General features: G+C 51.0%; 3 protein-coding genes across 4 annotated transcripts; 2 read left to right on the top strand and 1 right to left on the bottom strand.

Moving 5' to 3' along the window:
- Window positions 1-1153: 1153 nt before the first annotated feature.
- PI3 (peptidase inhibitor 3) lies at window positions 1154-2880 on the bottom strand. Of its 2 annotated transcripts, XM_044918860.1 has the most exons (3): window positions 2769-2880; window positions 1542-1811; window positions 1154-1310 (listed from the first exon to the last, which is right to left on the bottom strand). In XM_044918860.1, exons 1-2 carry the CDS (start codon window positions 2845-2847, stop codon window positions 1543-1545), a joined length of 348 nt encoding a protein of 115 aa, XP_044774795.1. In that variant the 5' UTR covers window positions 2848-2880; the 3' UTR covers window positions 1154-1310; window position 1542. The 2 variants fall into 2 exon arrangements, 1 of the variants encoding a protein (XP_044774795.1); XR_006540821.1 differs by lacking the exon at window positions 1154-1310 and having other exon boundaries at window positions 1689-1775; window positions 2769-2856.
- Window positions 2881-9642: 6762 nt separating this feature from the next.
- On the top strand, window positions 9643-14409 carry WFDC5 (WAP four-disulfide core domain 5). The gene is made up of 4 exons (XM_021689096.2): window positions 9643-9864; window positions 13129-13269; window positions 13352-13492; window positions 13870-14409. Exons 1-3 carry the CDS (start codon window positions 9780-9782, stop codon window positions 13489-13491), a joined length of 366 nt encoding a protein of 121 aa, XP_021544771.1. The 5' UTR covers window positions 9643-9779; the 3' UTR covers window position 13492; window positions 13870-14409.
- Window positions 14410-20168: 5759 nt separating this feature from the next.
- On the top strand, window positions 20169-25429 carry KCNS1 (potassium voltage-gated channel modifier subfamily S member 1). The gene is made up of 3 exons (XM_021689192.1): window positions 20169-20188; window positions 21396-22468; window positions 24959-25429. The coding sequence occupies exons 2-3, from the start codon at window positions 21443-21445 to the stop codon at window positions 25427-25429; spliced, it is 1497 nt and encodes a 498-aa protein (XP_021544867.1). The 5' UTR covers window positions 20169-20188; window positions 21396-21442.
- Window positions 25430-27286: the final 1857 nt, after the last annotated feature.

The raw sequence follows: 27286 nt of genomic DNA, 5'->3' as shown, positions 1-27286 counted from the left end.
TTACTACCAGTGGTGTATCTTGTACTTGTCAGGCCAGAAGCTTGGGCATGGCTCTTGCCTACTTTCCAGGTCCACTGCAGTGCAACCAGTCTCCTGGAGAATGAGAGGGAGCCCTGGCTTGCATGCCTCTCGAAGGGGCAGAGGACACAGTGCTCCCTGTTCTCTCACCCCGAGGCTCTGCCCCCCACTTCCGCTCACAGCGGGAACCCAACACAAAAAGCAGAGTTGTCTGAGGGCCAGAATGTCAGGGCTAGACTGTACTTCCCGAACAATTACATCCAACCCCCTCAAATTGAGTAGACAACTGAGGCTCAGGGAGGGAAAGACGTTCGTCTGAGGTCATCCAGCAAGTGGGGAGGCTCTGCACTAGAACACAGGTCCCCTGACTCCTAAGCCTGTGCAATTTCAACTCCATCCCAGATTCTCTTTCTGGGAGAGCTTCCTTGTTCAAGGGCAGTGAAGCAGGTGGGTCAACAGCAGAGCCCTGAGGTCGTCCGAGTTTGGCTAACACACCCTCCACGGTCTGCACCATTCGAATCTGCCTGCCCCCACCCTGTGCATCTCCAGAGGACACGATTCACCACCCACACTAAAGGATCAAGGGCTTGGTGTGTCCTGGCTCCTCATTCACATCTTAAAATAGAAAGCCGGGGGAGGGTATGGCTTAACCCAAAGGAATTAATTGTTAATGGAGGCATCTCAGGCAGGAACAGGTGAAATGCTTCAAGAGCGGGGATTTCCCTGCTTCTTTCTGTGGCCTCTTGGGAGGATGTGGAGCCCTGGGGAACATGAAAAGGAAAGGCGGGAGGGAGCTAGAGGGTTAGCCACTAGGGTTGGTTGGTCCCGCCGGCAGGGCTGGCGATAGCCAGGTCAGGTCGCGGGGTTGATGGGAGAGGAAAGAAACAGCCTGCAGTTTGTGTCCTGCTTAGTTTCTTATTTCCCTGGGCTTAGGCCAAAGGCAGAATTCCCTACTGAAATGCAGACTCCGGGTCTGGGGTCGATTAGTGGATTTCTAGTATTAAGCCCCAGGAATGGGCCCCTTGTTTCGGGCCCTGCTCTCCTTCACACCCACCGGGGAGAGGGAGTCCCAGCCCCCCACCCATCTCCCTGGGGCGCCCAGGAGCACAGGAGTCAGGAGAGCCAGAAGCAAACGAAGCAGAAAGTCGTCTTTTATTACAAAGTCAAGAAGGGAGGCAGCCAAGCCCAGACTTGGGCATCCTGAGCGGGAGGCGGAACGCCCAAGGAAGGAGAGGGCCAGAACCAGCAGCCCTGGGGACTTCCCAGGTGCAGCAAGGACAGGCTCCACCTGGCTGGGAGAGAAGAGAACCGGAGAGGTGACTCAGCCGCTCAAAGCACTCAGGGGCGGTGGGGGGCAGGGTCACATCCAGGTGGCAGCCCTCTCAGGACTCGGTCACGGGCTCTGAGACTCTTGGTCTCTCAGCCACCTCCCCGCAGCCTCTCTCTCAACCAGCGGGGTCATTCCCCATTGCTCAGCCTTCTCTGTGCCCTCAGGGTCCCCTCCTCCTCCACCTGGTTCTCACCTCACTGGGGATCCAAGCAGGCCAGCCCACAAGTGCCCTTACAGCACTTCTTGGCCCCCGGGCACTCGGTGTCGCTCAGACAGCGGTTCGGGGGGTTCAACATGGCGCACTGGATCAGAATGTGGGGGCAGAAGCCAGGCTTAGTGGACACGGGACCTTTGGCTTTGACTGGATCTTGACCTCTAACCGGATCTTGTCCTTTGACCGGAACACGACCTTTGTCAGTGCCTTGCCCTTTAGGAGGAATTGTTGAAAGAACAAATGTCGCCCCTGTAGCCCGTGTGTGCCTGCTTCACTATCTAGTCTTTCCTCCACGTCCAGCCCCTCCTCACTGCTGTGTTGTCCAAACCACGGCCTGGGGGGCAGGGTCTTCTGGGCAACTGCTGTCTGTACCCCGGGAAGGCTGTGCCCCGGGCTTTGGGGAGAGGATCTTCAGAACCACGGTTCCCTTGGGCGTCCATTTATCCCCCCACCCTCCATGACAAGTCCTTTCAGAAGGAGAGGCCAGACTGGGGTGACTCGCAGAGGTGAGAAGGACACATGGTGCTCTTGGGGGAGAGGGGAGTGCCTGAGACACACACCAGGAGATGCGAGCTCCTTCCCCGCTCTGGAGATTGTCTGGACAGTCTCCTCCCTCATAAAATGGGGGTCCTCAGACTACATGGCTTCTGAGGTCTCGCTGGTGCACAACCTCCTTTTAGAGGCTGATCACCCAGATGCCTTCAGGGGGCAGACAGGCAGGGGCCAGACCCCACACCCAGGCCCAGATTCCTGGGGCTCCTCACTTCACTGCACATTCTGCCCAGGTATCCACACCTGAGGCCACGACCACGTTAACAACACTCCTTCCAGCAATAGTCCTGATATCTCAGTCCTGATGTGGAAAGCATGTTGATTCTACTGGACAACTTCCTGCTCTCTCTGGATGCAGTGGAAGCGGCCACAGACCATCCATGGGCGCCTGGGTGGCTCAGTTGGTTAGTGTCTACCTTTGGCTCAGGTCGTGACCCCAGAGTCCCAGGATCGAGTCCCGCATCAGGCTCTCCGCTCAGCGGGGGGTCTGCGCCTCCCTCTGCCCTTCCCCCATCATGTGCTCACTCGCTCTCTCACTCTCTCAAATAAATAAAAATTTTTAAAAGAAAGTGTGAGATCCAGCCCTGCCCACTGCCCCAGAGTGCTCCTTGGCAGGGCCCAAGCCAGCCTCACTCAGGGCACTTGTCTACTCACCTCCAGTGACAGCGGCCTGTGCCGCCAGAATCCCCAGGATAAGGAACACCACCAGGACCAAGAAGCTGCTGGGCCTCATGTTGTCTCAGCTGTGTGGCTACGAGCTGAAGCTGATCCATTTTATGCAGCCCAGCGTGGCCTGGAGCCAGGAGGGTGGGTCTGTGATTTTCTGAGACAAGACCTACATTTCCTAATTCTGCCAGGAAGGATCCACCCCTATCTTGGAAGGGACCGTGGGGCTTTCCCCAAGGATTTTTCACAGAGATAAATGGCAGACACTGTGTTACATCACCTCTGATAGCCCCAAGAGCCGCCCCATTTTCTGACAGAGACGCAGGGCTGGCTGTGGGCCCGGTGTTCCGATTTCAAAGCCATTACTCCCTGTTCCTGCAGGCCCACCCAGACCTACCCTAACCATTCACCCCTCCCGGCATCAAGTGGGGCTTTGCTTTCATGCCCTCCTGGCCCTGCGGAAAACTCTCGAAGGCAAATTTGCCTTGAAAATCTAATGACACATCACTACACGGGTCATCTCTGAGATGCACCACATAAGTAATCGGGAAGGTGGGATTCTAGATCTCACATAACAATGCTAATAAAAATAATGCTGGGTGAAAAATTCAAGTCTCAAGAGAAAATATTTTGAATTATAGGCTTGTGTATAAGGTTCAAAACTAAGAAACACTAGATTGTCTAGACATACTTATATATGTGGTACAACTCATTCACGCAGGGGTGGATGAAAATGAGGAAGCTATTCACACAAAATCTAGGATAGTGACTAACTCTGGAAAGGAGGCAAGAAACATTCTGAATGGGTGGGAAGGACTCAGGTTGATTTAAGTTTTTGGTTCTTGGTAACGTTCTAGTACTTGGGTTGATTGGTGATTTCCCTTGGTGTGTGTGTGTGTGTGTGTGTGTGTATTTCCAAGGCTGTGGGGTAAATCATTTATGGATTACCTTCGCTTTCCATAAACCTGCAGTGCTGCTCTCTTGGGTGGTTTTCAGTCTTTCACTATTACAAACTATACCCCACATGGCTTTTTGCATTAACTTGTAAGCTAGAGTCCCAGAAGTAGGTTTGCTGGTACAAAGATTAAATGCATTTGGAAATTTTTTCCAGTTTATTACAGTATATTGACAAATGGATTATATATATATTTAATGTGTACAATACGACGTTTTACTATACATGCACATTATGAAAAGATGGCCACAATCAAGTTAATGAACATACCCATCAACTCATATAGTTACCATCTTTCAGATGCTTTTGAAATTTTTATACTCTTGTCTTATGTCCTTTGATGGGGGTTGTACCATTTTGTACCATACCAGTAGTAGATGAAATCACCTGTCTGCATCCAGGCTTTGGCACAGACAGTGTGTTTAATTTTTTTTTTTTTTTTTACCACTCTGATCGGTGAGAAATCATGCCTTGCTGATGTTAGTTAGCAAGTTAGCATTTTAGTTAGTTAGTTAGTTAGCATTTCTCTCATTTTTATTTTTGCATATTTTAGAAGCCACTTACATTTCTTTTTCTGAAAGCTTCTTTTCCTTTGCTCACTTTTTAATAGATTCGCCAGCCTTTTTTCTTCTTAATTTTTAAGCACTCTTTATATATTATGGAGAAAGGTCCTTTGTGGTATGGTTTGCAAATAAAAAAATTTAATGTCATTCTAAGATCTGTTCAGAACAGCTCAGGGTGGTCTCCTTTCCTCATCTTATCTGACGTTACCTCCTAGTGTTTGGCTACAGTGCACAGAGTGAGAGCATGTTTTTAATATGGTTATATTAAACAAATCTGGCTATATTATATTAAGAAGACTGCACATCATATTAATACAGGTTCACTGAAGAGTTGATGGGGGGATAGAGGTTAAGAAGGTAGAAGGAGAAAAAAAGCAAATAAAAAGAAACAAAAAAGTATTGCTTCACCAAAAAAATTTATCATGTCTGGTGTGATCCTATTATATTTATAAATATATTAGAAAAAGAATGAATATCGCTAGATCTCTGTGCACTGAACCCTAGAAATATTAATGAAATCTTACCAGCAGGAAAACAAGTTAGGGGATAATATATGTGTTTGATAATACTTTAGTAGAAACACATAAAAGTGCTATAAATGCCTTTATTCATGTACAAAAGAGGAGAAAGATGTGAAGGAATACATACTACGCTGTTAATATTGCTTACATCATGGTGATGAGAATGGGAAAAAAAACAGATGAGTAGGTTTTCCTTCACACGTACTAGTTTCTAATTCTTTTACTTGTCACAACAAAAAGTCACTGTTGTGATCTGAAATATTGAAGAAAATTATAATTGGTAATTAGAAAAAACTCAAGGAATCTTATGAATGAAGAAAACAGCATAATTGACAGTTATATCTAAATAAACAATGAGATACATGTAACCAGTAGTACCAGTGTTGAGAAGGTGTGCTTAAAATAGAAGTGTCATAATGTAAAAATGTAATAGTGTGTGTCAGGTATGATTCAGATGCCGTCCAAATAAATCATTCTGGGTAGTTCGAGCAGAAAAAGAATCCAGCTATTGTATGAGTGCGTGTGATTGTAGGAACTTGAATCCCCTCTGCAGTTCTGGATGCGGAAAAGTCTGGGACAGATAGTCACTGGATTGTCAGCCGCTGTAGGGAGACATGCTGGGAGCAATTGAAATTCACATTGATGAAGACACTGCACAGAGCATGCCACCATCCTGCCCCTGTTCACGCCCCTGATCCATCCCCTACTTACGCTCCCAAACATCAGCAAATATTCACCTCCCAGAAGGAAAAGTGCCCACCTTGAGCAGGTCTGAGAACAAGAAAGGTAGAGCACAAGTACTGGAAAGTGTAGAGAGAAAAGAAATAAGAAAATGCACCCAGGAGAAGGAGGAGGCATATTTAGGAGAGAGCTTATCATCTTGCAATGGCTGCAGCAATATCTCTTTGGCCATGGCTGATGGTAGGAGCCCTCCTGTCTCAGACGAGTTACTTAAGACTCAGGAAAAGTCCACCTATCTAAGGAACTGCCCATTATTGTAGCAAAGGAAGGAGGGAGCCCTTGAGCTAAGAAACTAAGAAACCCATTCTAACTTCCCACCCCTCCTACTCAGGTAAGATACTCTTTTCACTAGCTGATTCGTGAAAATCTACTGATTTTAAAATAAGAAAGAAATGTGGAAATCACATAAGCCACACAAAAATACTATTTTTTAAAAGCGGAAATGAGTAGCAAAGCTTAAGAACATTTAAAACAGGATTTTTAAAATCTTCGGTAAAATGTCACCACAAAACTAAAAAAAATGGATATTCCAAAATGAATGTCTAAAATTACTGAAGCAAATTGAAACTATGAAGAACCCCCATAAAGCAGAAATATAGAAATTCAAAGAAGAAATAGCAAGGTAACAGGAAGATGTGGAGTGAAATCTGACAGACCTCAGGGGAGAGATTGAAGACAAGGACAAAAACATTGCAGAAATAAAGACCAAGTAAGGACAAAAGGAAAGAAAATAAGAAAAACAAAGAACCACAAACTAAAAATGAAAAATAGCTTTAAAATGATTTCACAGAAAATCTTCAGTATAAAAAGTCACTAGAGATGCAACAGACATATAAATCAAGTTGCACAAAGAAGAAAACCAAAATACACACACACACACACAAGAAGAAAACCAAAACAACAAAATAAAAGAATTATTTAAAACCCTAATCGAGGGGCGCCTGGGTGGCTCAGTTGGTAAAGCGTCTGCCTTCAGCTCAACTGAGTGGGGAGCCCGCTTCTCCCTCTCCCTCTGCCTGCCGCTCTGCCTACTTGTGCTCTCTCTCTCTCTCTCTGTCAAATACATAAATAAAATCTTTAAAAAAAATAAAACCCTAATCAAGGAAAATATTTCTGAAATTAAAGCAGGCTCGAGTCTATGTACTGGAAGTTCACACCATGGTAAACACAAGACGCATGCGAGTAAAACGCTTGGGCTGTAAAGATAGACACAGAAACCTCCAGGAAAGCAACTCCCCTCAAAAAACAAAAACAAAAACAAAATTGGAAAAAAAAATCAGATGGAATGATGGCCAGAAAACAGCAGAGCAAAACTTAAAAGGCACTGAAGGAAAGAGTACACACTGAGGATTTTTTTTGCACAATTACAAGAATATATTTCTGGACATGCAAGAACTCAAGGGATCTTGTTTCCAAGAGCTTTCCTGAGCAGTTTCTAAGGGACAAGATACACCCAACCTGGAAGATTTGTGGAAATTACTAAAATGACAATTGTTGAACACTGGGCATTTTAACTGTGGAACAAAGACTAAGACAAAGTAGTAGCAAATAGTATGTAAATATGCCTTGCTGTGAAAATGTAGAAATAGTAAAATTTCCAACAAATAGAAGGACGATAGGGAAGGAAGTTGGATAAAAGAGTAAGCTCGCTGATTGCTATATATGTAATAGTTTCAAGTCAAAGGATATTTAAAACACAGTAAGTTTCAACAGAATTAACCATTTTGTGCATCAAAGGACACTACCAGGATAGTGAGAAGACCAGCTGCAGAATGGGAGAAAAGATTTGCAAATCAGATATCTGATAAGGGCCTAGTATCCAGAATATATAAAGGACGTGTACAATTCAACAATAAAAAGATAAAACAACCCAGTTTTAAAATGGGCAAAGCACTTGAATAGACCTTTCTCTAAAGAAGATACACCAAAAAACGGTGAGCACACGAAAAGATACTCAACATCATTAGCCACTAGGAAAATGAAAGCCCAAATCACAAGATACCACTTTACACCCCTTAGTGTGACTATAAAATTTTTTATCTTAATGGAAATGGACAAGCTTTGGCGAGGAAATGGGGAAGTTGGAACCCTTGTACGTTGCTGGTGAGAATGTAAGATGGTGCAGCATGAACAATCCCAGAGGTTTGAGAGATAACCAAGAGCTTGGGCCTGGTTGACCAATGGGTTCATCTGCTACGTGAGACCCCCTCCTTGAGGACTGGGGGAGGTGGCTGTTTTCTCTAAGGCACAGAAACTAATACAAGGAGCCAGGGAAACTGAAGGCTCCACGCTGGCCTTTGGACATCTAGAAATGCATCTTCCACATCTGCAGGCAGCTCCCCGCTGGGCACACCCACTTTTACCCCAGCCTCCAGCTCTGCCTGTCCTGCAGCCTCACCAGACACATGCCGAGTCCCACTCTGCAGCCCCCTTCCCTCCTTTCTCTAGGGACTCCCAACCCCAGGGGGAGCCCCCGAAATAGCTGCACCCGCCACTTGGGAGGTCCCTGTTCTCCCCTGTTAGAGCCTGAGATTCGATCTCCACCGGCACTCCATCCCCCTGATTACACAGGAACCTCTTAGGGTGGTCTCTTTTGAGAAATAAATGATGAGGTGACCCCTGTCTCTGACACCTTAGAGTCATTTAATAGAGTGAGCAGTAACTTGAGGGCAGGACAGACTTGGGGGTGAGGGGAGCCTAAAGCAGGGAAGAGGGTTCCTAGACAGATTTGGATGACCTCATGTCTCTGCTGTCTATGCACCAGTCACATGCTCTGCTCCACGGAAGCTCCAAGGAAGGCCAAAGCCCCAGGAGGAGCCACTCTGAGTGTGGTGGGAAACTATGTTTTAGCACATCAGTCCTACAAAATACCATGTATTCATTAAAAATGATGATATTGGAGAATACTTTAAGACACAGGAAAATGTCTACAGAATCATCTTAATTGAAAAAGCATTTATCGATATACGTGTGTAGTTTGTAATCGGGGGAAAAAATAGCCCCATAAAATTCTCCTTCTACTCCAAAAGAAACATCAGATCATAGAATATAGGGCCCCTCTTTTCCTGAGAGCTTAGAAGACAGCATGAGGGATTCTAGGTAAACCCAGTGAAGAACTTCCTGGCTGTGAGGGTTGTCCTGGAATGGAATATCCTCTTCCTTTCTTAGGGTCAGACGAAGTAATGCCTTGCTTCCAAGGCCCAGTAACTGATGGGGATCACCGGGAGGCAGTGACAGAAATCCCACCTTAGTTAGGAATCAACCGTGGGTCCTTGAGCCAGTTCTCTCCCATCTCCGGCCTACTGTTTCCCCATCTTTCAAGAAGGAGGGTGGTGAGGATGGTCTTGACCTCCTGCAGTTCTGGTCAGGTACTATGGTTCAGTGGAGGTCTCTGTTTGGGGCCCCTTAAGACCCTGAACCCCCAGGGCCTCTTCCACCAAATGCAAGAGCCAAAAGATGTGAAATCTAAGGTGAGTCCTTGGCTGTGATGATTTTTTGCTCAGGATCTCTTAGGGCCAGGGAAGGGGTCCCAGAAGCCTTGCTGTGACCAGTCACCTCAGCCAAACAACCACCCTGACCACTGAGCCAGTCCCAGGCAGAGGGCAGTTCTACCAGAAGTCACTGGAGGTGATTCACCAGAGGCAGGGAGGTCTCTCTCTCTCCTAACCACAGAAGCCCAGGAGGAGAGGCCACAGCTGGCCTCCCTCACCGTGCCTACCTGGGCCCACTTTCTCCAGCAGGGAGCTCTGACCTTAACCCGAATTCCTCCTAGGCATCCAGAACTCTGCCACCCCCTTCTTGCCATTCAAAGCTGACTTCTGTCCCCTGCCGAAGCCGTTGCTGGGGCTGCAAGACCCTAGAGAGCCAGGAGAGGGATCATCTGTCTCAACAACCCTCATTCTTTATACGGATGAGAACAACCAAGGCCCAAAGAGGGAGCAGACTTGCCCGAGATCACAGCCCGAGTCCAGCAGGCAGGACTGGATGCCAGCCCCCAACACCAGCACCTGCTCCCACCCACCCATCTTCAGTTCTTGCACAAGCACACCAGCACTGAGGCTCGAGGGCAGGGGGTGGGACCGGGACGAGGCAAACAAGAGCCACTCCGTCCAGCTCATCTCCTTCCTCCCCTGACTCAGCTGCTCTAGCCTCCCTGGAGCTGCAGGGGTCAATTTAGGGGCCCCCGAGCCCTGCCTTAGTAAGTGCTGGTAGCAGAAACATGAGGGCCTGGAGCCTTCTCCTCCTGGTGGCCCTCCTGGCTTTGGGGAGCCAGCTGCCTGCTGCCTCGGCCAGGACAAAGGGAGGTGAGTGTGGATGGCTTCCTCTGCTCCAGGGACCAGGTAGTTCCTACCTCTCTGGGGAGAGTGAGGGTTGGGAGGGCAGGCAATGCAGTGTGACGTCTGCGTGTGTAGCTGCGGATGCCCGCTTCTGGGTGCTTCCAGCAGCTGGGGTTTGGTTTGCACCTCTCTGTGCCTGCCAGCCGGCCTTGTGGGCAGCTGTGGATGCCTTCGTGCCAGGGTCTCGGTGCTCGTCTTCCCGTGTGAGTGTGGGATTGTGTGTGCATGTGCATACGTGTGCATCTTTGTGCCTGCTTGTCTGTACGAGTCTGTGTCTGCACATGTGTGTTTAGGTACGGCTGCACGTGTGTGTGTCCGTGGGGTCGTGCCTGTGTGCACACGTGTCTCTGGGGGACGGGGGAACAAACCTGTCTGTACCTGCTCTTCCGTCGATGTCTCCGTGGATTATTAGGATCTGTGGGCCCGCCTGGCAGCGAGATGACCCTCTCCGTCATCTTCTGTTGCTACCGAGGCAGCACCTGGTCTGGTCCCTGCCCATCTTGTTTCTGTCTTTCTCAGGTCCTTCTTGTGTCCCAGAGACCAACCTGTGCAAGGGACTCCCAAACTGGGTAGGGGGTGTGGTTTCTGGGATCTGTTGGGAAGAAGCTCCACCCCTACCCTCTTCCAAGCCTCCTGGAAAAGGCTGGGGCTGACCTGTCAACAGGCGGGGGAGGATGGGGCTGCTGCGAGGCTAGACAGGTGCCTCCCCACCTGGGCAAGGCCTCCACTTCCTGCCTTTCTGGGGCTGGGACACCGTGACCTACATACACCTGTGCATCCCTGGCCCTGCCTTGCGGGACGGGGACAGTAATGGGGACAGGTTCCCTCCCCTGCAGGTCCTGGGGAGCAGCTCCCTGCCTCCTCTCTGCCCCCTCTAGCCTAACTTATGCCTTCCTCCGAGGTGGGGCTCTCTCTCCCTGGGGCGCGAGCTGGTTTGGGGAAGAGAGTGCTCAGGCCCAGGCTGAGGAGGGAAGGATGCTGGCAAGTTCCAAGGCCAGACCCCTGCTGGCTGTAATTCATGTGGCTCAGCCGCATTCCTCCTCGCTGAGATGCGGAGAGATTGAGACTATTTTCATCCCCATTTTGCAGGTGAGAAAACTGAGCCACTTGAAATGCCAGTTCTGAGTCTCTCTTCCTTTCTGTCTATTCAAGGCTCAGCTCCCGGCCCCTCATCCCAGCAGCTCTCCTGGCTGTGTGACCACCCCAGCCCACAGGGAGATCCCTGTCAGACTTCAGGCACCTCCTCTCAGCTCACGCCCTGAGGCCTGAGCACCCCTGGCCAGGGCTACCCCGCTGGACCTCAGAGCCTTCCCAGGGCCCCGCCTACCCCCAGCTGGGGGCAGGAGGGGCTCATCCCTTTAGGGGGCTCCCTCGCAGACTAGCTGCTCTTTCTCCAGCAGGGGGCAGCAATCCAGTTTAAGACAACCCAGTTGAAAGAGTGAAGTGGGTTTTGAGCACTTCCTGTGTGAGCAAGGTGCCCCTTACGTGTGTGGCCAGCGTCCAGTTGGGAGCTGGAGGGGAAGGGAGATGCAAGGTACAGTCAGGGCGCTTGCTGCAGGCTGCTGGGGGCTCTTGAACCTTTTCTGAGACGCTGGACTAAAGTGACAGCCTGGGACCAGCCTTCATCCTCCCCAGGACTCAGTGGTGGCCGGAGCAGAGGGGTGGGAGGTCAGAGTCCTAGCTCAGGCCCCTGTGGGTCTGGGCAATCACTACCCTTCCAACCCTTGACTTCCTCCTCTAAATGGAAGAAGATACTGAGTCAAGCCTTCTGCATGGAATCTGGAAATGGCCCAAAATCCTAACAAGAAAAATGGCTAGATCAGCTCTGGGACAGAACATTCTAGAGCTGTCAGAGGACCACCTCAAAGGCGAGTTCATACAGATCTTGGACACAAGGCCACGTGCAACAGGACACGCACACAGTACACGTGTGGCTGACTGCGGCCGGCCGTGTGACAGTGCACCAGGCCGGCGACAGCTGACGATGCTGGGTCGCCCTTCAAAATCCTGTCTTTCAAAGAGTGGCTGAGCCGAGCCACTGGTGGTTTTGCATCAAGGACTGTGCCTAATGGTGAGAGAAGCAGGCAAGGGGTCTATTCTCACAGCCTCCAGCCAAGGGAGAGAAGCAGACAAATAGATGCAGAGTCACAAACTCTGAAGGAAAGAGTGTGGGGTGAGTGGGGGAGGCTGACCTAGTTAGTCCGGGCTCAGAGAGGGAGGGTGTCCCCAGGATGCGAGGATGCAGTGTTTCCACTGAGACCTGATGAATGCGGTGGAGGAGAGAGCACCGGGCAGAGTGCCCAGCAAAAGCAAAGCCCCACGAAGAGAAGCAGCTGGGGAGCAGAGCAGGAGCCCCGAATGGAAAAGGTGTTGAGGATGAACACAGGGAGGTGGGCAGCCCCAGGCCAGGCACGGCCTGTTGGCCCAGGTGCAGATATGGAACTTCATTTGTTGCCATCCTTCATGTCATCCGAGTCTCAAACCAGCCCCGGAGGGAGTCCAGCTTCACATTCCACAGAGAGAAAACTAAGGCTTGCAGTCAAAACAAAAACAAAAACAAAAAACTTGCCAGCCATTTGCAACAATGCGGATGGACCTTGAAGATGTTACAGCGAGGGAGATAAATCAGCCAGGCAAAAACAAATACTGTATGATCTCAGGTTAGAATCAAGAAATCAAAACAAAACAAAAAACAAGCTCCTAGATACAGAGAAGAGATTAATGTTCGCCAGGGGTCATGGGTGGGAGGTAGGGGAAATGGGTGAAGGGAGTCAAAGGTACGAACTTCCAATTATAAGAGAAATAAGTCGTGGGGATGTAATGGGCACCATGGTGGCTATAGGTAATAATACTATATTGCATATTTGAAAGTTGCTAAGAGAGAAAATCTTAAAAGTTCTCATCATAAGAAAAAAATGTCTAATTATGCATGGGGACAGATATTAGCTAGACTTGTTGTGGTGATCATTTCATTATACATAAAAATATCAAATCATTTTGTTGTACACCTGAAACTAATATGTTATGTCAATTATACCTCAATAAAAAATTTAAATAAAAACAAATAAAAGCAAGTCCACCCCCCCCCAAAAAAAACAAAAACAAAAGAACTTGCCAAAGGACAGGCAACAAATACGGGGTAGAGAATTCGGATCTTGCAATTCCCAGATCGGTGCTCATTATATGACTTGGAACTGCCTCCAGCTGCAAGATTTGGGGGTTTTCTTACAGAGAAATTTGGGGGCTGCCCACCGGACGATGGGCCCTGTCTCCTCTCGGTGCCGGACCACTGCTTGGATGACAGCCAGTGTCCTGCAAGGATGAAGTGCTGCTACAAAGCTTGCTTCCGCCAGTGTGTCCCTTTGATCTCCGGTGAGTGTCCCTCTCCACCTTGCTGAGCGCCCAAGCCCCGGGGCTGGGCACAGTCAAGGCTCACCAGGCCCCTGTGTTGCAGTAAAGCGGGGCAGGTGCCCTGAGGACCACCTGCACTGCCTCAGCCCCGTGCAGCATCTGTGCAACAGAGACTCAGACTGCAGGGGCTCCAATCGGTGCTGCCTCGGCGCCTGTGGCCGAGACTGTCGCAACCCCATCTAAGGTATGGTTCCTGCGCGCCTGGGGCAGGTTCTTTCCCTCTCTTAGCCCCAGCGTTAGACGTCCTTCCAGGTCAATAAGCCTAACGGGACACCTACCTTCCCAGGAGCCTGGGGTTGCCCACGCCAGAGCGGGGGAAGGGGATGGGGCCGGAGGGCTCCTGTTGGGACCCGTTAGGACCAAGGAGGAACTGGAGATCCTCCATTCTCTTGCTGATCTTGCAACTGCTCTGAGCTTCAGTTGGCCCTTGTGAAGGAGGGTGGGCCATCCTGCCTGAGTGGCCACCAGGGCTGGGCTGATGGGGTGGATGGAGATCAAAGTTTCTAAAGACCCCAGAGTCCTGTGATGGGATGGTGTAACCCTTTCCTTCTCTCTCCCCAGGCTAATTCTGGTTTCGGATCCTCAGCATGGGGTCCCTAGCAGGAAGGGATGGTGATAGGGGGCCTGGGACCCTGCCACCCAGATACCGCTATCTCTGCCAGTGGCAGTTCCAACCTTCTGATAAACACTGAGCTGCTGTCACCTCCCTTGCCTCCCATCCACCCCTGGTTTCTCCTCCTGGGAGTCAAGGTGCATAGATAGACTCCTATCACCCTGCGCCACCTCCCCATCTCTTCCGGTGTTTCCCCACTTAAAATGCCCAACACAGGTAGGCCCCTCTTTGTGGGGCCCAAACCCCTCCCTCAGGCAGCCCAGCCACCTTGAATGTACGTTCTAGTAGAGTTTTCCAGACATTATCTGTTTGCATACCCCTTTCCACCATTTGTGCCACACCTGCAAAACAGCATCTCGATAACTTGCATACGGCCTATACTATTTATCTAATGTCTTTCTTTAAATGGACTCCCGGGCACCTGGGTGGCTCAGTTGGTTAAGCGACTGCCTTCGGCTCAGGTCATGATCCTGGAGTCCCGGGATCGAGTCCCGCATCGGGCTCCCTGCTCGGCAGGGAGTCTGCTTCTTCCTCTCCCGCTCCCCCCTCTTGTGCTCTTTCTCTCTCTCACTCTCTCTCTCAAATAAATAAATAAAATCTTTAAAAAAAAAAAGATTCTTATAAAAAAAATTAAAAAATAAATAAATGGACTCCCTTTTGTATATAAATTTATTTCAAAAGACAACCTTGACATCATCACTATAAATGGAATACGCAGAATCACTTGCCACGAATAAAATGTGATTGTAAAAGCAAATGCAGTGAAAACAGCTAAGGTCCATTAAAGTAAATGTTGTCAGATGAAACAATATTAAATAATAGTATTAAATTCTGCCTAGATGCTGCCACCTGCCAACACGGTGAGCCTGAAGGCTGCTCTCTGTCTCTGGTAATAAACGAAGATTAGCAAGGGTTAAAGACAAGTTAAGGACACAGATCTCAAAACTGTGACCTCTTTCTTGGAGTAATCAGAAGGACTGAGAAGAGAACTTTCTCAAGAGTCAGTGTTGTAAAATGCTGCATCCAGGTCCACCCTAAGATCATTTCAAATTGCTCCACATTTGGGGAATGTTGTTTGAACAGTTGGGATGTCATTACTTATGGGAGAGTCTATCTCACATTGGACGATACCTCATTCACCTGGATTTCTCAAGGGTCAGTCAGTCTGTAGTCAGGGCCTAAGAGGGTGGGGAAGGAGGTCAATGAGGAAATGACAGCCATCCCAAGGGACATTCCTGGACCCAGAGGGCTGGATTCCTGACTGTCCCAGTCACCCAGGACTTGCTTTGGGGAGAGGCAGGAGGCGGCAGACTCCTCCCTGCTTTATCTGCTGGGTTTCCTCTTGTGTCCCAATGGAATGTGGGGCTGGGCAGGTTGAGTTGGGAATCCTGGGTCTTCTTTCCTTGTTTTTTTGACCTGGCAGTGTGGTCACGGGTGAGTCACCACTCAGGGATTTTGTTTGCCCTGTTGGAAGATGAAAAAAAATCCTACTTCCTCACTCACAGTCCTTCTCATGGGGTTCAAGTGCTGAACTCAAAATCAGCAAATGCTATTTATAGGGATACATGCTGAAGCCCAAGAGAGGAGGAGGAGGAGAATAATCTGAGTCACTGACTCCCTGTGAGCTTGGGTATTTCCTTTCCTTCTGCGCCTCAATTTCCCCATCTATAAACTCAAGTGGTTGACACAGATAATAGGGTACATTGTACTGTTTGCCCAAAGACACACCCCTTCCCTCCCCACCTTTACCATGGCTTCCCTGGGGGAGAGCACACATCCCCCACCTAGGGATTTAAGGTTTTGCACTGGGACTGATGGGATGTGGCCCCAAGTGACAGTGCGCCAGTTTCAAGGCAAGGCACCTGCCTTCTTGGAGCTTCCTCCCTCTGCCATGAAAAGTGCTTGCCCAGAAGCCACTGGTCTTGGGATGAAGGATAGCTGAGGCAGGCCTGATGCTGAGCTGCCAATCCTTTAACTTGCAAGAGCAAAATAAATGTTTGTGATAGGAAGGCAGTGAGATGGGGGGGGGGGCATTGTTCCCATTTTACAGGTGAGGAAGATAAGAATTCAAGAGGAGACATCACTTGGCTCCTGATCCCACCGCCATTTAGTGGTAAAGGCAGAACGCAAATCCAGTGTATTTGTTATCTATTACTGTACAGCAAATTACCACGCATGTAGCCACGTAGTGGCTTAAAACAACACCCATTTGTTATTTCGTAGTTTCTGTGGGTCAAGAATCCAGGCACAGCTTAGCTGGGTCCTCAGCTTCAGGGACTCACAAAGCTGAAATAAAGGTGTTCAACCAGGGCCGGGGTCTTAACTGAGTCCCAACAGCAGAAGGATCCACTTTCGAGTTCATATGGTTGTTGGCAGAATTCCAGTTCTGTGAGGGCTGTAGGACTGAATACCTCAGTTTCTAGTTCAGCGTTGGCCAGAAGTTAACCTCGGGTCCTTGCCTTACCAGAATGGCAACCTGCTTCATCAGAACCAGGAAAAGTCAATCTTATGTTACCTAATCCTGGAAGCAACATTCCCTTACCTTTGCCATACTCTGCTCATTAGAGGCAAATCAGGAAATCCTGCCCATGCTCAAGGGGGAAGGATTACACAAGGGCATGAATACCAGGAGGCGGACATCACTGGGACACATTCTAGAAGCTGCCTGCCACACATAGTCTACTTAATTACAAAAATTTCTATACTTTATGCAACATCAAGCTTACTCTTTAGGGTAAACCCTCATGGATTCAGATGGCCAGTTCTGGCTGGGGACTGAAGGAGAATTTGGGGCACAGCCCATTCATGGCACATAATGGGTATGGATACCCCCCTTTAGCCTCAGAGGTCCATAATGCCTCTCTTCCCATTCCTATCACTGGTGAATTAATCTAACACTCCATGTACTTCCCATGTGATCTGGGGATGAAACCAGATCCTAGTTTCCATCTCTTCTGCCCTTGGGAAATAGGTTCGTCTTTTCTCTTTTTGAAGCTACTGCTCTAACTCCGAGGTGGAGGTACCCCCTAAGTTTGGGGGGGGCAGTGAAGGCTACAGAGAGAGTACGAGGCCAGGAAATGGGAGATCTGCTTCTCCAAAGATCTGCTTCAGTTTCTTTGTGGCTAAAACGAGGGAGTTAGGCAAGATGATTGCAAACTTCCTGCTCTAGCTTCTTTGAGGGAAGGACTGAAGTGGCACAGCCTAGAGCTACGCGTCCAATATGGGAGCCACTAGCCACATGAGGCTACTAAGCATGTGCAATGTGATTAATCCAAATGAGAGTCACTGTACGTGGATATAGGCAGAATTCTAAGAGGATTCTCAGGGACCCTCTCCCCCTCCCCCGTATCATCTCCTCCTCTTTGAGTGTAAATGGAATGTGTGAAATGTGTTCCATGAGGAAAGAGAGACTGTCCTGGGTGGGCCTGTCCTAAGCAGGTGAGTCCTTTAAGAGCAGAGCATTTTCTCTGGCTGATTGCAGAAGAGGAAGTCAACACTCCAGGTTGCCTGAAAGAAAGCAAACATCCATGTTGTGAACTGCCCGTGGGCCACATGGCAAGGAACTGCAGGCAGCCTGTAGAAGCTGAGAGTGATCCCCAGCAGAGAGCCAGCAGGAAAAGGTGACCTCAGTCCTGCAACAACAAGGAAATGAATTCTACCAACAATCTGTGAGCTTAGAAGTGAAACTTCAGATGAGAACCCCAGCCCTGGCTGACACCTTGACTTCAACGTGGTGAGACTCTGGGTAGAGAATTCAGCCATGCTGTGCTCAGATTTCTGACCTATAGGAACGGTGAGGTAATAAATCTGTATTGTTTTAAGTTGCTAAGTTTGTGGTGATTTGAATATCCTGGATTTCCAAGACAGTACTAGATAAAAATGTAAAATACCTCCTTAGTAATGTCTTTATTGATCCCATGTTGAAATTATATTATTTTGAATATACTGGGTTAAATAAAATATATTATTTAAAAAATTAATTTCATCTGTTTCTTTTTATTTATTTTTTTAATGTTATTGGAAAAACTTAAATCATATATGTGGCTCAAACTCTATCTAGTGGACAGTTCTGTTCTAGAGGTCTCAGATGTAAGCCATTTGACCTTCGAGTCACCCTCAAAGCCTTGCATTTCTTATCTTTGAGATTGGAATAATAATAGCGCCTATCCACAGAATATTGGCAGCATGAATGAGATGAGGCCTGTAGGATACTAGGCCCAAGGCAAGGTCTCAATAAATGTTGGTTATTATTATTATTAATAATATCTGTGAAGTAGGAATCCTTTCTTGTACCCAAGTCCTAGTCTCCAGCACCTTCTCTCCAGCCTGACACACAGCAGGCACTCAATAAATGCTTGTATTACATACCTTTTTTTTTTAAAGATTTTATTTTTAAGTAATCTCTACATCCAACATGGGGCTTGAACTCACAACCCTGAGATTGTATGCTCCCCCCCCATCCCCCCACTGAGCCAGCCAGGCCCCCCTAGATTACATAACCTTGACAAAGCTCTTTGGTACAGTTCTCCCTTACCATCCCAACCCACTTGGGGCAGAAATCAGGGACCCATGGCCAGGTGGGGAGACAGAACTTCTAGGGGGCAAAATATCTGCTTCAAGCTGCACAGCCCAGGGGGCTCTGGGGGAATGAGGCCACCTCCTCCAACTCCCTGATGCAGATCCCCACCTGCAGACCTGGAAGACACGAGTTCCAATCCCAAGGCCACAACACCAAGCTAAGTGACCTGCGCAGGTGACTGAGCCTCATCTGTCCCTGTCAAGCTTCTGTCAGGAATAACTTGGATAAGTCCCCTGAGCAGAGTACCGGTACATACGAAGGACACAATTAAGGAAGGTATTATTACTGTCGTTGTTGTTTGTCAGCGATGCTCCGGGCTGAAATCCCTCTCTCGCGGGGGGCCCCTTCCCCTAAATGACCCCCCCTCCCCTGGTCCCTGACTAGGGAGGATGTCCTGGCTCTTGCGCCCCGTCTTCAGACACCACCCCCACCCAATCGAGTCAGGAATAGAAATCACCGCCTCCGGCAGCCCGCGGTCTCCCTCCCTCCCCCGGCAGCGATCGATGTGGCCTCCGTTGCGGGGGAAAGAGGAAGACAGGGAAGTACCGGGCGGCGGGGCCTCCGGCAGCAGCGAGGCTCCGCGGGGCAGCAGGGGCAGAGACGAGCCCGGCCGGTCCGCGGCTCCCCGGCCTCAGCGGCTTCGACTTTGGGGACAGACGCGCCTGGCGGGTGCGCCCTGGAGGGGGCTTGGCAGGTAAGGAATCTCCCTCGGGGAGGGGCGTGGCCCGGGAAGGGGCGGAGGCTGCAGAGTGGGGAGGGGGGCTGCCGGGGTTCTGGTCCCGCGCCCCCTTCGTGAGACCACCCCTCCCACACCCAGGAGGGAGCACTGTGGGGTGGCCAAGCTCTGGGGTCTGTCCTGTTGGTTCATCCGTAAAATGGGATTAGAAAGCCTCCCCGGCAGGGTTGGTGTAGGCATTAAACCGAGTGAAATGTATATGCAGCCCTGCAAAGTGACCAGCACATAGTAGGTGCTCAAAATAAGTGTGTAGAGAGAGCCTTGAATGGAAAAGCCTAGTTTCCAAACTTAACTGTGCCGTGGACTAGCTGGGTAATGTTGAGCAAGTCACTGAACCTTTCTCACTGATACTCAGATCCTTGTTGGGGAAGGTTTCCTGAATTAATTATCCCGATTAATAGAGCAGGAGGGTGAGTTCCAGAAAGAGAAAAGGATTTACCCACAGTCATGCAGCTAGTGGGTGATGCAACTGGGTTGGATGCTTCATCTCTTGACACCAAGTGCGGTGGAGGAGGTGGGAGTGGAGCTGCATCCCGCCGGAGTCCCAGGTGTTTACTGTGCAAGGATTATGTACCAGAGCCACCATCCTGCCCATAAACATCTTGCCCTAGTTAATCCTCATAACCTCTCAAGGAAAGTGTGATGTCCCCCAGTTTACAGATGGGGAAACAAGCTCAGAATGGATTCCCTCAAGGGTCAACAGTAAGTGGCAGACAGAATTTGAACGCAGGTCTGACCAGAAGAAAGTGCAAAGGATTGACATTTATTGAGCATCTACTGTGTTCTAAGGGCTTTGCACACACACAGTAACCTTCCACCCAAAGTGCTGTTCTCCCTGTTCTATAGATAAAAGAGCCAAAGCCCAGAGTGGGAGGAGACTGGCCTGAGGACACAGAAGTGACAGAGCTAAGGACACGACCCTTATCCTGACCAGCTTAACTCCAAGCCCAGGGTAAGTGAAGGGCACCTCACCTGACTCCCTGCCAGGCACCGGACCAGCCGCTTGATGTACATCCAATCCCCTGTCCACCCTGGGAAGCAGGCATTACTGATGGGATGGTGCAGATGGGATTACCCAGGATCGGGAAGTGAGTCACTAGCCCTCAGCTCCAGCAGAGCTTGGAGACGTGGGCAGTGGAAGGATCTAACATTTTCTGGTATCAAAAAGGCGGAGCACTTTCCACAAGCTACTTTAGTCCTCCAGCCTGCCTTGAGGGTAGGTGCTTTTGTCTGCATTGCGCATTGTGTAGGAAACTAAGACCTGGAGAAAAGCATCTTCCTCAAAGCCCTAGGTGCATCAGGGGTGGAGATAAACCCCAGATTTGGCTGACTTGGGGAGACAGTGAAACAGGTGGGTAATTTACTGAACCCCTTCAGGCCACATAAACACAATAATTCATTTAATCTTTTAACCACACTTGGAGGTGGCTATTTTTATCTCCACTTGACAGAAGTTCAGGGAGGTGACATGACTTGCCTTTGGTCACAGAAGAAATTCAGTGTTCCATCTGACTGACTCCGCAGATGCCTTAAAAAGTCTAAGCCAGTGGCTCTCAAACTTGACCATGCATCAGAGTCACCCTCCACGCTTGTTAAAACACAGACTGCTGAACTCCATCCTGAGTTTCTGATCAAGTCTAGAGCAAGCTGAGAATTTGCATCTTTGACAAATTCCCAGGTGGCATGATGCTGCCAGTGCAGGGGACACACTTAAAGAATTACTGGTCTATATTGATGCTCCCAACACCCTTGGGTGATCAGCATTACTATCTCCATTTTGCAGAGGAGGAAACTGAGGATCAGAGTGCTGGTGTGTCCAAGATCCCACAGTAGGCCCCTGACATACGAAAATCCAAGTTTGGGAAAGGGAGATACCCTATCTGAGCACCCCACCCCCGCCCGGGGGTGCCAGGATATCCTGCCATTCAGTCACTTTCATAATCCCCCCAAGGCAGATCTCAGCATTTGTTCTGTGCACATGAAATGGGAGTGGGAAGGCTCAGTGATCTGGCCAAAGACCCTCGGTCGGGGAGCGAAAGGTAGTCAAACCCAAGCCTGACTCTTGAGAGCAGAGGGTACTTGACACGTACTGAGCGCCCACTGCACCCCACAGCTGGTGGAGGGGGCAGCGGGTTTAAACCCGGCCTTCTGGAAGGCAGGCCCGGGGAGCCCTCCCCCAATCCCCCCAACCCCGTGTCCGCAGGCCATGGTGAGCGAGTCCCCAGGGCCCGGCGCCCGCGTGCCCTGGCGGCGGAGCGACGAGGTGCTGCGCGTGAACGTGGGCGGCGTGCGGCGGCGGCTGAGCGCACGCGCACTGGCGCGCTTCCCCGGCACGCGGCTGGGCCGCCTGCAGGCCGCGGCGTCCGAGGAGCAGGCGCGGCGCTTGTGCGACGACTATGACGCGGCGGCGCGCGAGTTCTACTTCGACCGGCACCCGGGCTTCTTCCTGGGCCTGATGCACTTCTACCGCACCGGCCGCCTGCACGTGCTCGACGAGCTGTGCGTCTTCGCCTTCGGTCAGGAGGCCGACTACTGGGGCCTGGGCGAGAGCGCGCTGGCCGCCTGTTGCCGCGCGCGCTACCTGGAGCGGCGCGTGGCGCGGCCGCGCGACTGGGACGACGACAGCGACACGCCGAGCAGCGTGGACCCGTGCCCCGACGAGATCTCCGACGTGCAGCGCGAGCTGGCGCGCTACGGGGCTGCGCGCTGCGGCCGCCTGCGCCGCCGCCTGTGGCTCACCATGGAGAACCCCGGCTACTCGCTGCCCAGCAAGCTCTTCAGCTGCGTCTCCATCGGCGTGGTGCTGGCCTCCATCGCCGCCATGTGCATCCACAGCCTGCCCGAGTACCAGGCCCGCGAGGCGGCGGCCGCCGTGGCCGCGGTGGCCGCGGGCCGTGGCCCGGCCGGCGTGCGCGACGACCCGGTGCTGCGGCACCTCGAGTATTTCTGCATCGCCTGGTTCAGCTTCGAGGTGTCGTCGCGTCTCTTGCTGGCGCCCAGCACGCGCAACTTCTTCTGCCACCCTCTGAACCTCATTGACATCGTGTCGGTGCTGCCCTTCTATCTGACGCTGCTGGCCGGCATGGCGCTCGGCGACCGGGGCGGCGCGAGCGGCGAGGACCTCGGCGACCTGGGCAAGGTGGTGCAGGTGTTCCGCCTCATGCGCATCTTCCGCGTGCTCAAGCTGGCGCGCCACTCCACCGGGCTGCGCTCGCTGGGCGCCACGCTCAAGGTAGGGCCTCTGGGCCCGGAGAGCGGGGCCGGGGGGAGGCGAGGGTGACCAAAGGGCAGGTCAGCAGGTGAACTTAGAGGCACGCGGTGTCCAGGGGCACAGTGCACCCAGGGGACATTCTGTGTGCCGGGCACAGGGCTGGAGACCAGGGGTCCATTTCCCATCCCGTCTGCCCTTCCCAACAGCCCTGGGAGGGCTCTTTCCCCGGGGGTGAAAACTGAAAGCCAAGGCAGAGCTTTGCTTTTCTGGCTTTAGAAAAACAAAAACACAAGACAGAGCTCGTTTTTGGCCTCTCTGTCAAACATCAGATAATACATAGTGCAGAAATTTGCAAAGCAGGATGCTAACTGGCTTCTCCGCTGAGCCTTTCTTCTGGCATTATGGCGGGGCGCAGATATCGGAGGTCACCCTTGACAGACCAAGTCCAGCGGCAGCCCCAGAACTAACACTTACTGAGTGCTAATTCTGTGCCAGTTTTACATCCATTATCGATTTTGTTCTCAGGACAACTTCCTCAGGAAGATGTGGTTATTTATTCCCTTCCCGTAGGTGAAGAACCTGAGGTTATAAAGTTGGCTTTCTAAAGCCTGGTCGCAATTTACTGAGTACCCTTTTTGTGCCAGGCCCTGCCCTGGGGGTGCATCACTGCTCTGGCAAGCTTAACCTTGAAGGGGTGAATTTAGCCTGGTGTGGGGACAGAGGAAATGTGAGCAGCTTGGACAAAGGCCTGGAGAGCGAACAGGGTGAACACTGGGAGGGGACAAGGAAGGAGGGGTGCCAGTGGATGAGGTTGAAGAGGTGAGTGGGATGGGGTACTGAAGGGCCACGGACTCTTGGCCCAGGATTTTGAACTTTATCCCAAGGTAATAGGAGGGGTTCAGGCTGGGGCGAGGATTATTGTCACTACTTTGCAGATGTGGAAACTGAGGCTCCAGGAGGTGACAGGACTTGTCAGAGGTTCCTCAGTAAGTTGCAGAGCCCAGAGAAGAACCCAGCTGTGCATGACTCCAGCATCTCCTGCTCTTTCTCCTAAAGCTCTGGGCAGCCCTCCTAAGGATCCCTAGGAGACCCCCTCCCACCCATGGCTTTGTAAAGCCTTTTTCATGCCCTCGTGGCAAGGCAGTCAGGATGCTGGGTACAGGCAGGGTGACGTGAGGAGAATCTTGGGGCAATGGGCAGGAACAAGGAATTACATTAAGCACATCCCTGAACTCAGTATCTTTCCAGGGAAGATCCTTTCACCCCAGAACTCTGCCTTGCCTCCAGCCATGCAGGGAGCCAGGGCCTGGTGCCACCAGCTTTTTCTGCAAGGAGGGAGAAGAATGTTGATTGTGGCTGCCAGGGCCCAAGACTCTGGTGTAAGACTCCTGGTTACTCAAAGCAAGGCCCCTGACCAGCAGCAGCTTTCTCATTACCTGGAAGCTTGCTAGAAATGCAGCATTTCTGGCCCTACCCTAGACCCACCCACTCAGTTGAGTTCTGCCTTTTAAACAAGATCCCAACATGATTCCTCCACACATTACAGTTTGGGACTAGGAAACTACAGCTCTAGACGAGGGGTCTCAGCCTCAGCACTACTGACATTTGGGGGGGAGATAATTTGTTGTGTGTGTGGAGGCGGGGGTGGCTGTCTCGTGCATTGTAGGATGTTTAGGAGCATCTCTGGCCTCTACCCAGTAGATGCTGGTAGCACACCTGTCCCGGTTGTGACAACCAAAAGTGTTTAAAGACATTGCCATATGTTGGGGCGCCTGGGTGGCCCAGTTGGTTGAGCATCTGCCTTCGACTCAGGTCATGATCCTGGAGTCCTGGTATCAAGCCCCACGTTGGGCTCCCTGCTCCGTCTGCCCCTCCCCTGCACTTGTGCTCTCTTTCTCTCAAAGAAATAAATAAAATCTTAAAAAAAAAAAAAAAAAGGCATTGCCATATGTCCCCTGGAGGGCAGATTGCCCTGTTTGAGAACCACTGCTTGGCTTCAGGGGCAGAGCATATATAAACCCACAGGCAGGTGCATTCAGTGGGTGGTCTAGGGAACACACACCTTATCAGCTTTCTTGAGAGGCAGACCGTATTTTTGTACTTGTCAGAAAGGAGGTAGACCAGCCAGAAGTACATGAAACCAACCCTTTGCGTTTGTGGAATACAAACTGTGGTTCTCCATTGGTTCTGTGACTGTGGAAAAATCACAAGCTTGTTATTAACTGGCTGGTGCCACCGGTTCCCCCCGTATTAGAAGAAACCACCGTGGCTTAGCAGGCATCCTGGACAACAGAAGTTAGGCCCGTGTTCACGCCCAGGGAGTTGGCTGCCTCTTGTGGTTGAAAGATCTTTGTTTGGAGTCGAGGGACCTGGGTCTTGGCACCAGCTCTACTTTGCTCTATGACTGTGGACCTGCCCCTTCCACTCTCTGTGCCTCAGTTTCCCCATCTGTTCGATACCAGGTCTGTGGGCCCACCCAGCTCTGACTTGGCTTCCCACATTCTCTTCCAGCACAGCTACCGTGAGGTGGGCATCTTACTGCTGTATCTGGCTGTGGGGGTGTCCGTGTTCTCCGGTGTGGCCTACACAGCTGAGAAGGAGGAGGACGTGGGCTTTGACACCATCCCCGCCTGCTGGTGGTGGGGCACGGTGAGCATGACCACCGTGGGCTACGGGGACGTGGTACCCGTGACGGTGGCCGGCAAGCTGGCAGCCTCAGGCTGTATCCTCGGGGGCATCCTGGTGGTGGCGCTCCCCATCACTATCATCTTCAACAAGTTTTCTCACTTCTACCGCCGCCAGAAGGCTCTGGAGGCCGCCGTGCGCAACTGCGACCCCCGGGAGTTTGAGGATTTGCTGAGCAGTGTCGACGGGGTGTCGGAGGTATCTCTGGAGACGTCCCGTGAGACCTCCCAGGAGGGGAGGTCTACAGACCTGGAGGCCCAGGCCCCCACCAGGCCTCCAGACTCTCAGGCTTACTAAAGCCAAGGCTCGGTGTGTCCCCCTTCCCACACCCCTAAGGTCAGCTGAAACAGCAGAGATCCCTGCCTGCTTACGGCGTTCACGGGGGCATGACTGCTCAGGATCACTCACCCAGGCCTGAGGAATGACACCCAGAGGCCAGGTCCGTTCCTCCCAAAGGCCCAGGCCAGGATAACATTGCCCTAGGTTCTGTGAGCCTAGTGAACACACCGGAGAACTTCATACATGGACCTCTAAGCTCCCCGTGAAGCAGGCATGCGCCAAGTAGAAAGTAGAAAGGTCGCTAACGGTTCCTGAGCACCTCCTGCCTGTCAGCCCTGTCACATTCATGTTGGAGGATGAGAAAACTGAGGCTCGGAGAGGCGCGAGGACTTGCCCAAATGTCACCCAACTGGATGTGGTGGAGCCGAGTTTGGAATCCAGGCTCGCTGGTCTGCCAGGACTGGTGTTCCTTGCATGCCATCTTTATTCTGCCCTCGCAAAGTTTGCATGTGGTTTTAGGGGGTTCACGAATCTCCAGAGTTGATCCGTTGGGTTCAAACTCACTGTCAGGGCGAGAGAAAGGACCAGACAGGGGGTTCAGGTGGAGGAGTGCTGCACCTCAGCTGTGGTTCTCTTCCAGGAGCTTCCAACAAGAGTCAGCTCTCAAAGATGAGGCTGGGAGGAAGGGAGAGGAGCTGCCTCCTCAGCTGGCGTGTAAGATTTGCCCAGCAATTGTCCTGCAGCTTCCTGCCAGGGCTGGCTTGAGATGCAGACTCTGAGGGGCCCTGGCCTGTCCCATCCTAGGATGTGATGTATGAAGTGGACACGCCCCTGCCCCATCTCCAGATCTCGGCTCATTTTCAGGTGGTCAGTCTGTGCCCCAGAGGGAAATGAAAGCCAAATGTAGCAGGAAGTCACTAATTTAAAGCCAGCTCAACTCTGAAGTGTTGGTGGCAAGGAACTGCTGTGCATGGACACCTGTGACCTCTGGGTCCCCCCAGGCTGACTCTGGCAGTTCTCTTCTTCCCACCATGCAGACCTCCAGCCCTACCTTGAGTTACCATCCAGGCAGATGCTTGAGACCTCCGCCCCTTTCAGCCAGCTCCAGCCCCCTCATCCTTGCTGGGGGCATCTTATGCTCACCCGCTGAATCCTCTCTACTTGCTGAGAAATTTGGGAGGGAAGGGTTCCCATAGCCCTGTTCACATACGGTTCCTAGAACACCCATTACCGTCCTGTCATCTCCTGGCTATGCCTCTGTCTGGCCCACCATGCAGAGCTTCAACATGGAAGACATTATCTGGTTGAGCCCAGGCTTGTGAGGAGAAGGTATTTAGTGAATACCTACTCATGGATCAGCTAATTCATACAGCATACTGTGTGCAGAGCACTGGGGAGGAAGAGGAAATGACCAGACAGAGGTCTTGCCCTTGAGAGAGTGTAGACAAGACTGAACAGAAGATTCTCCCAGTCCTGTCATCCCCTTCCTCCTTACTTTATTCATTCAACAAATATCTTTTGGAAGACTCACAAGCTGGGGCTTCACGTGTGGCCTGCAGACACGTTTTATTTAGCTGAACAGTCTATATATATATAATATATATATATATTATATATATATATTTTATTTTTTTTAAGATTTTATTTTTAAGTCATCTCTACACCCAACGTGGGGCTTGAACTCACAACCCTGAAAACAAGAGTCACGTGCTCTACCGACTGAGCCAGCCAGGTGCCCCTTAGTATATTTTTTTAATTCGAATGCCTTTGGGTGAGGCACGTTCTCTCCAGTTCCCCATAGTGTGCCCCTGAGACACACACACACACACACACACACACACACACACACACACACACACACACACACACACACAC

Source organism: Neomonachus schauinslandi, chromosome 10 (assembly GCF_002201575.2).
Source record: "Neomonachus schauinslandi chromosome 10, ASM220157v2, whole genome shotgun sequence".
Taxonomy (NCBI): domain Eukaryota; kingdom Metazoa; phylum Chordata; class Mammalia; order Carnivora; family Phocidae; genus Neomonachus; species Neomonachus schauinslandi.
The sequence above is the reverse complement of the archived record's forward strand: the minus strand, read 5'-3'. Positions and strand labels throughout refer to the sequence as shown.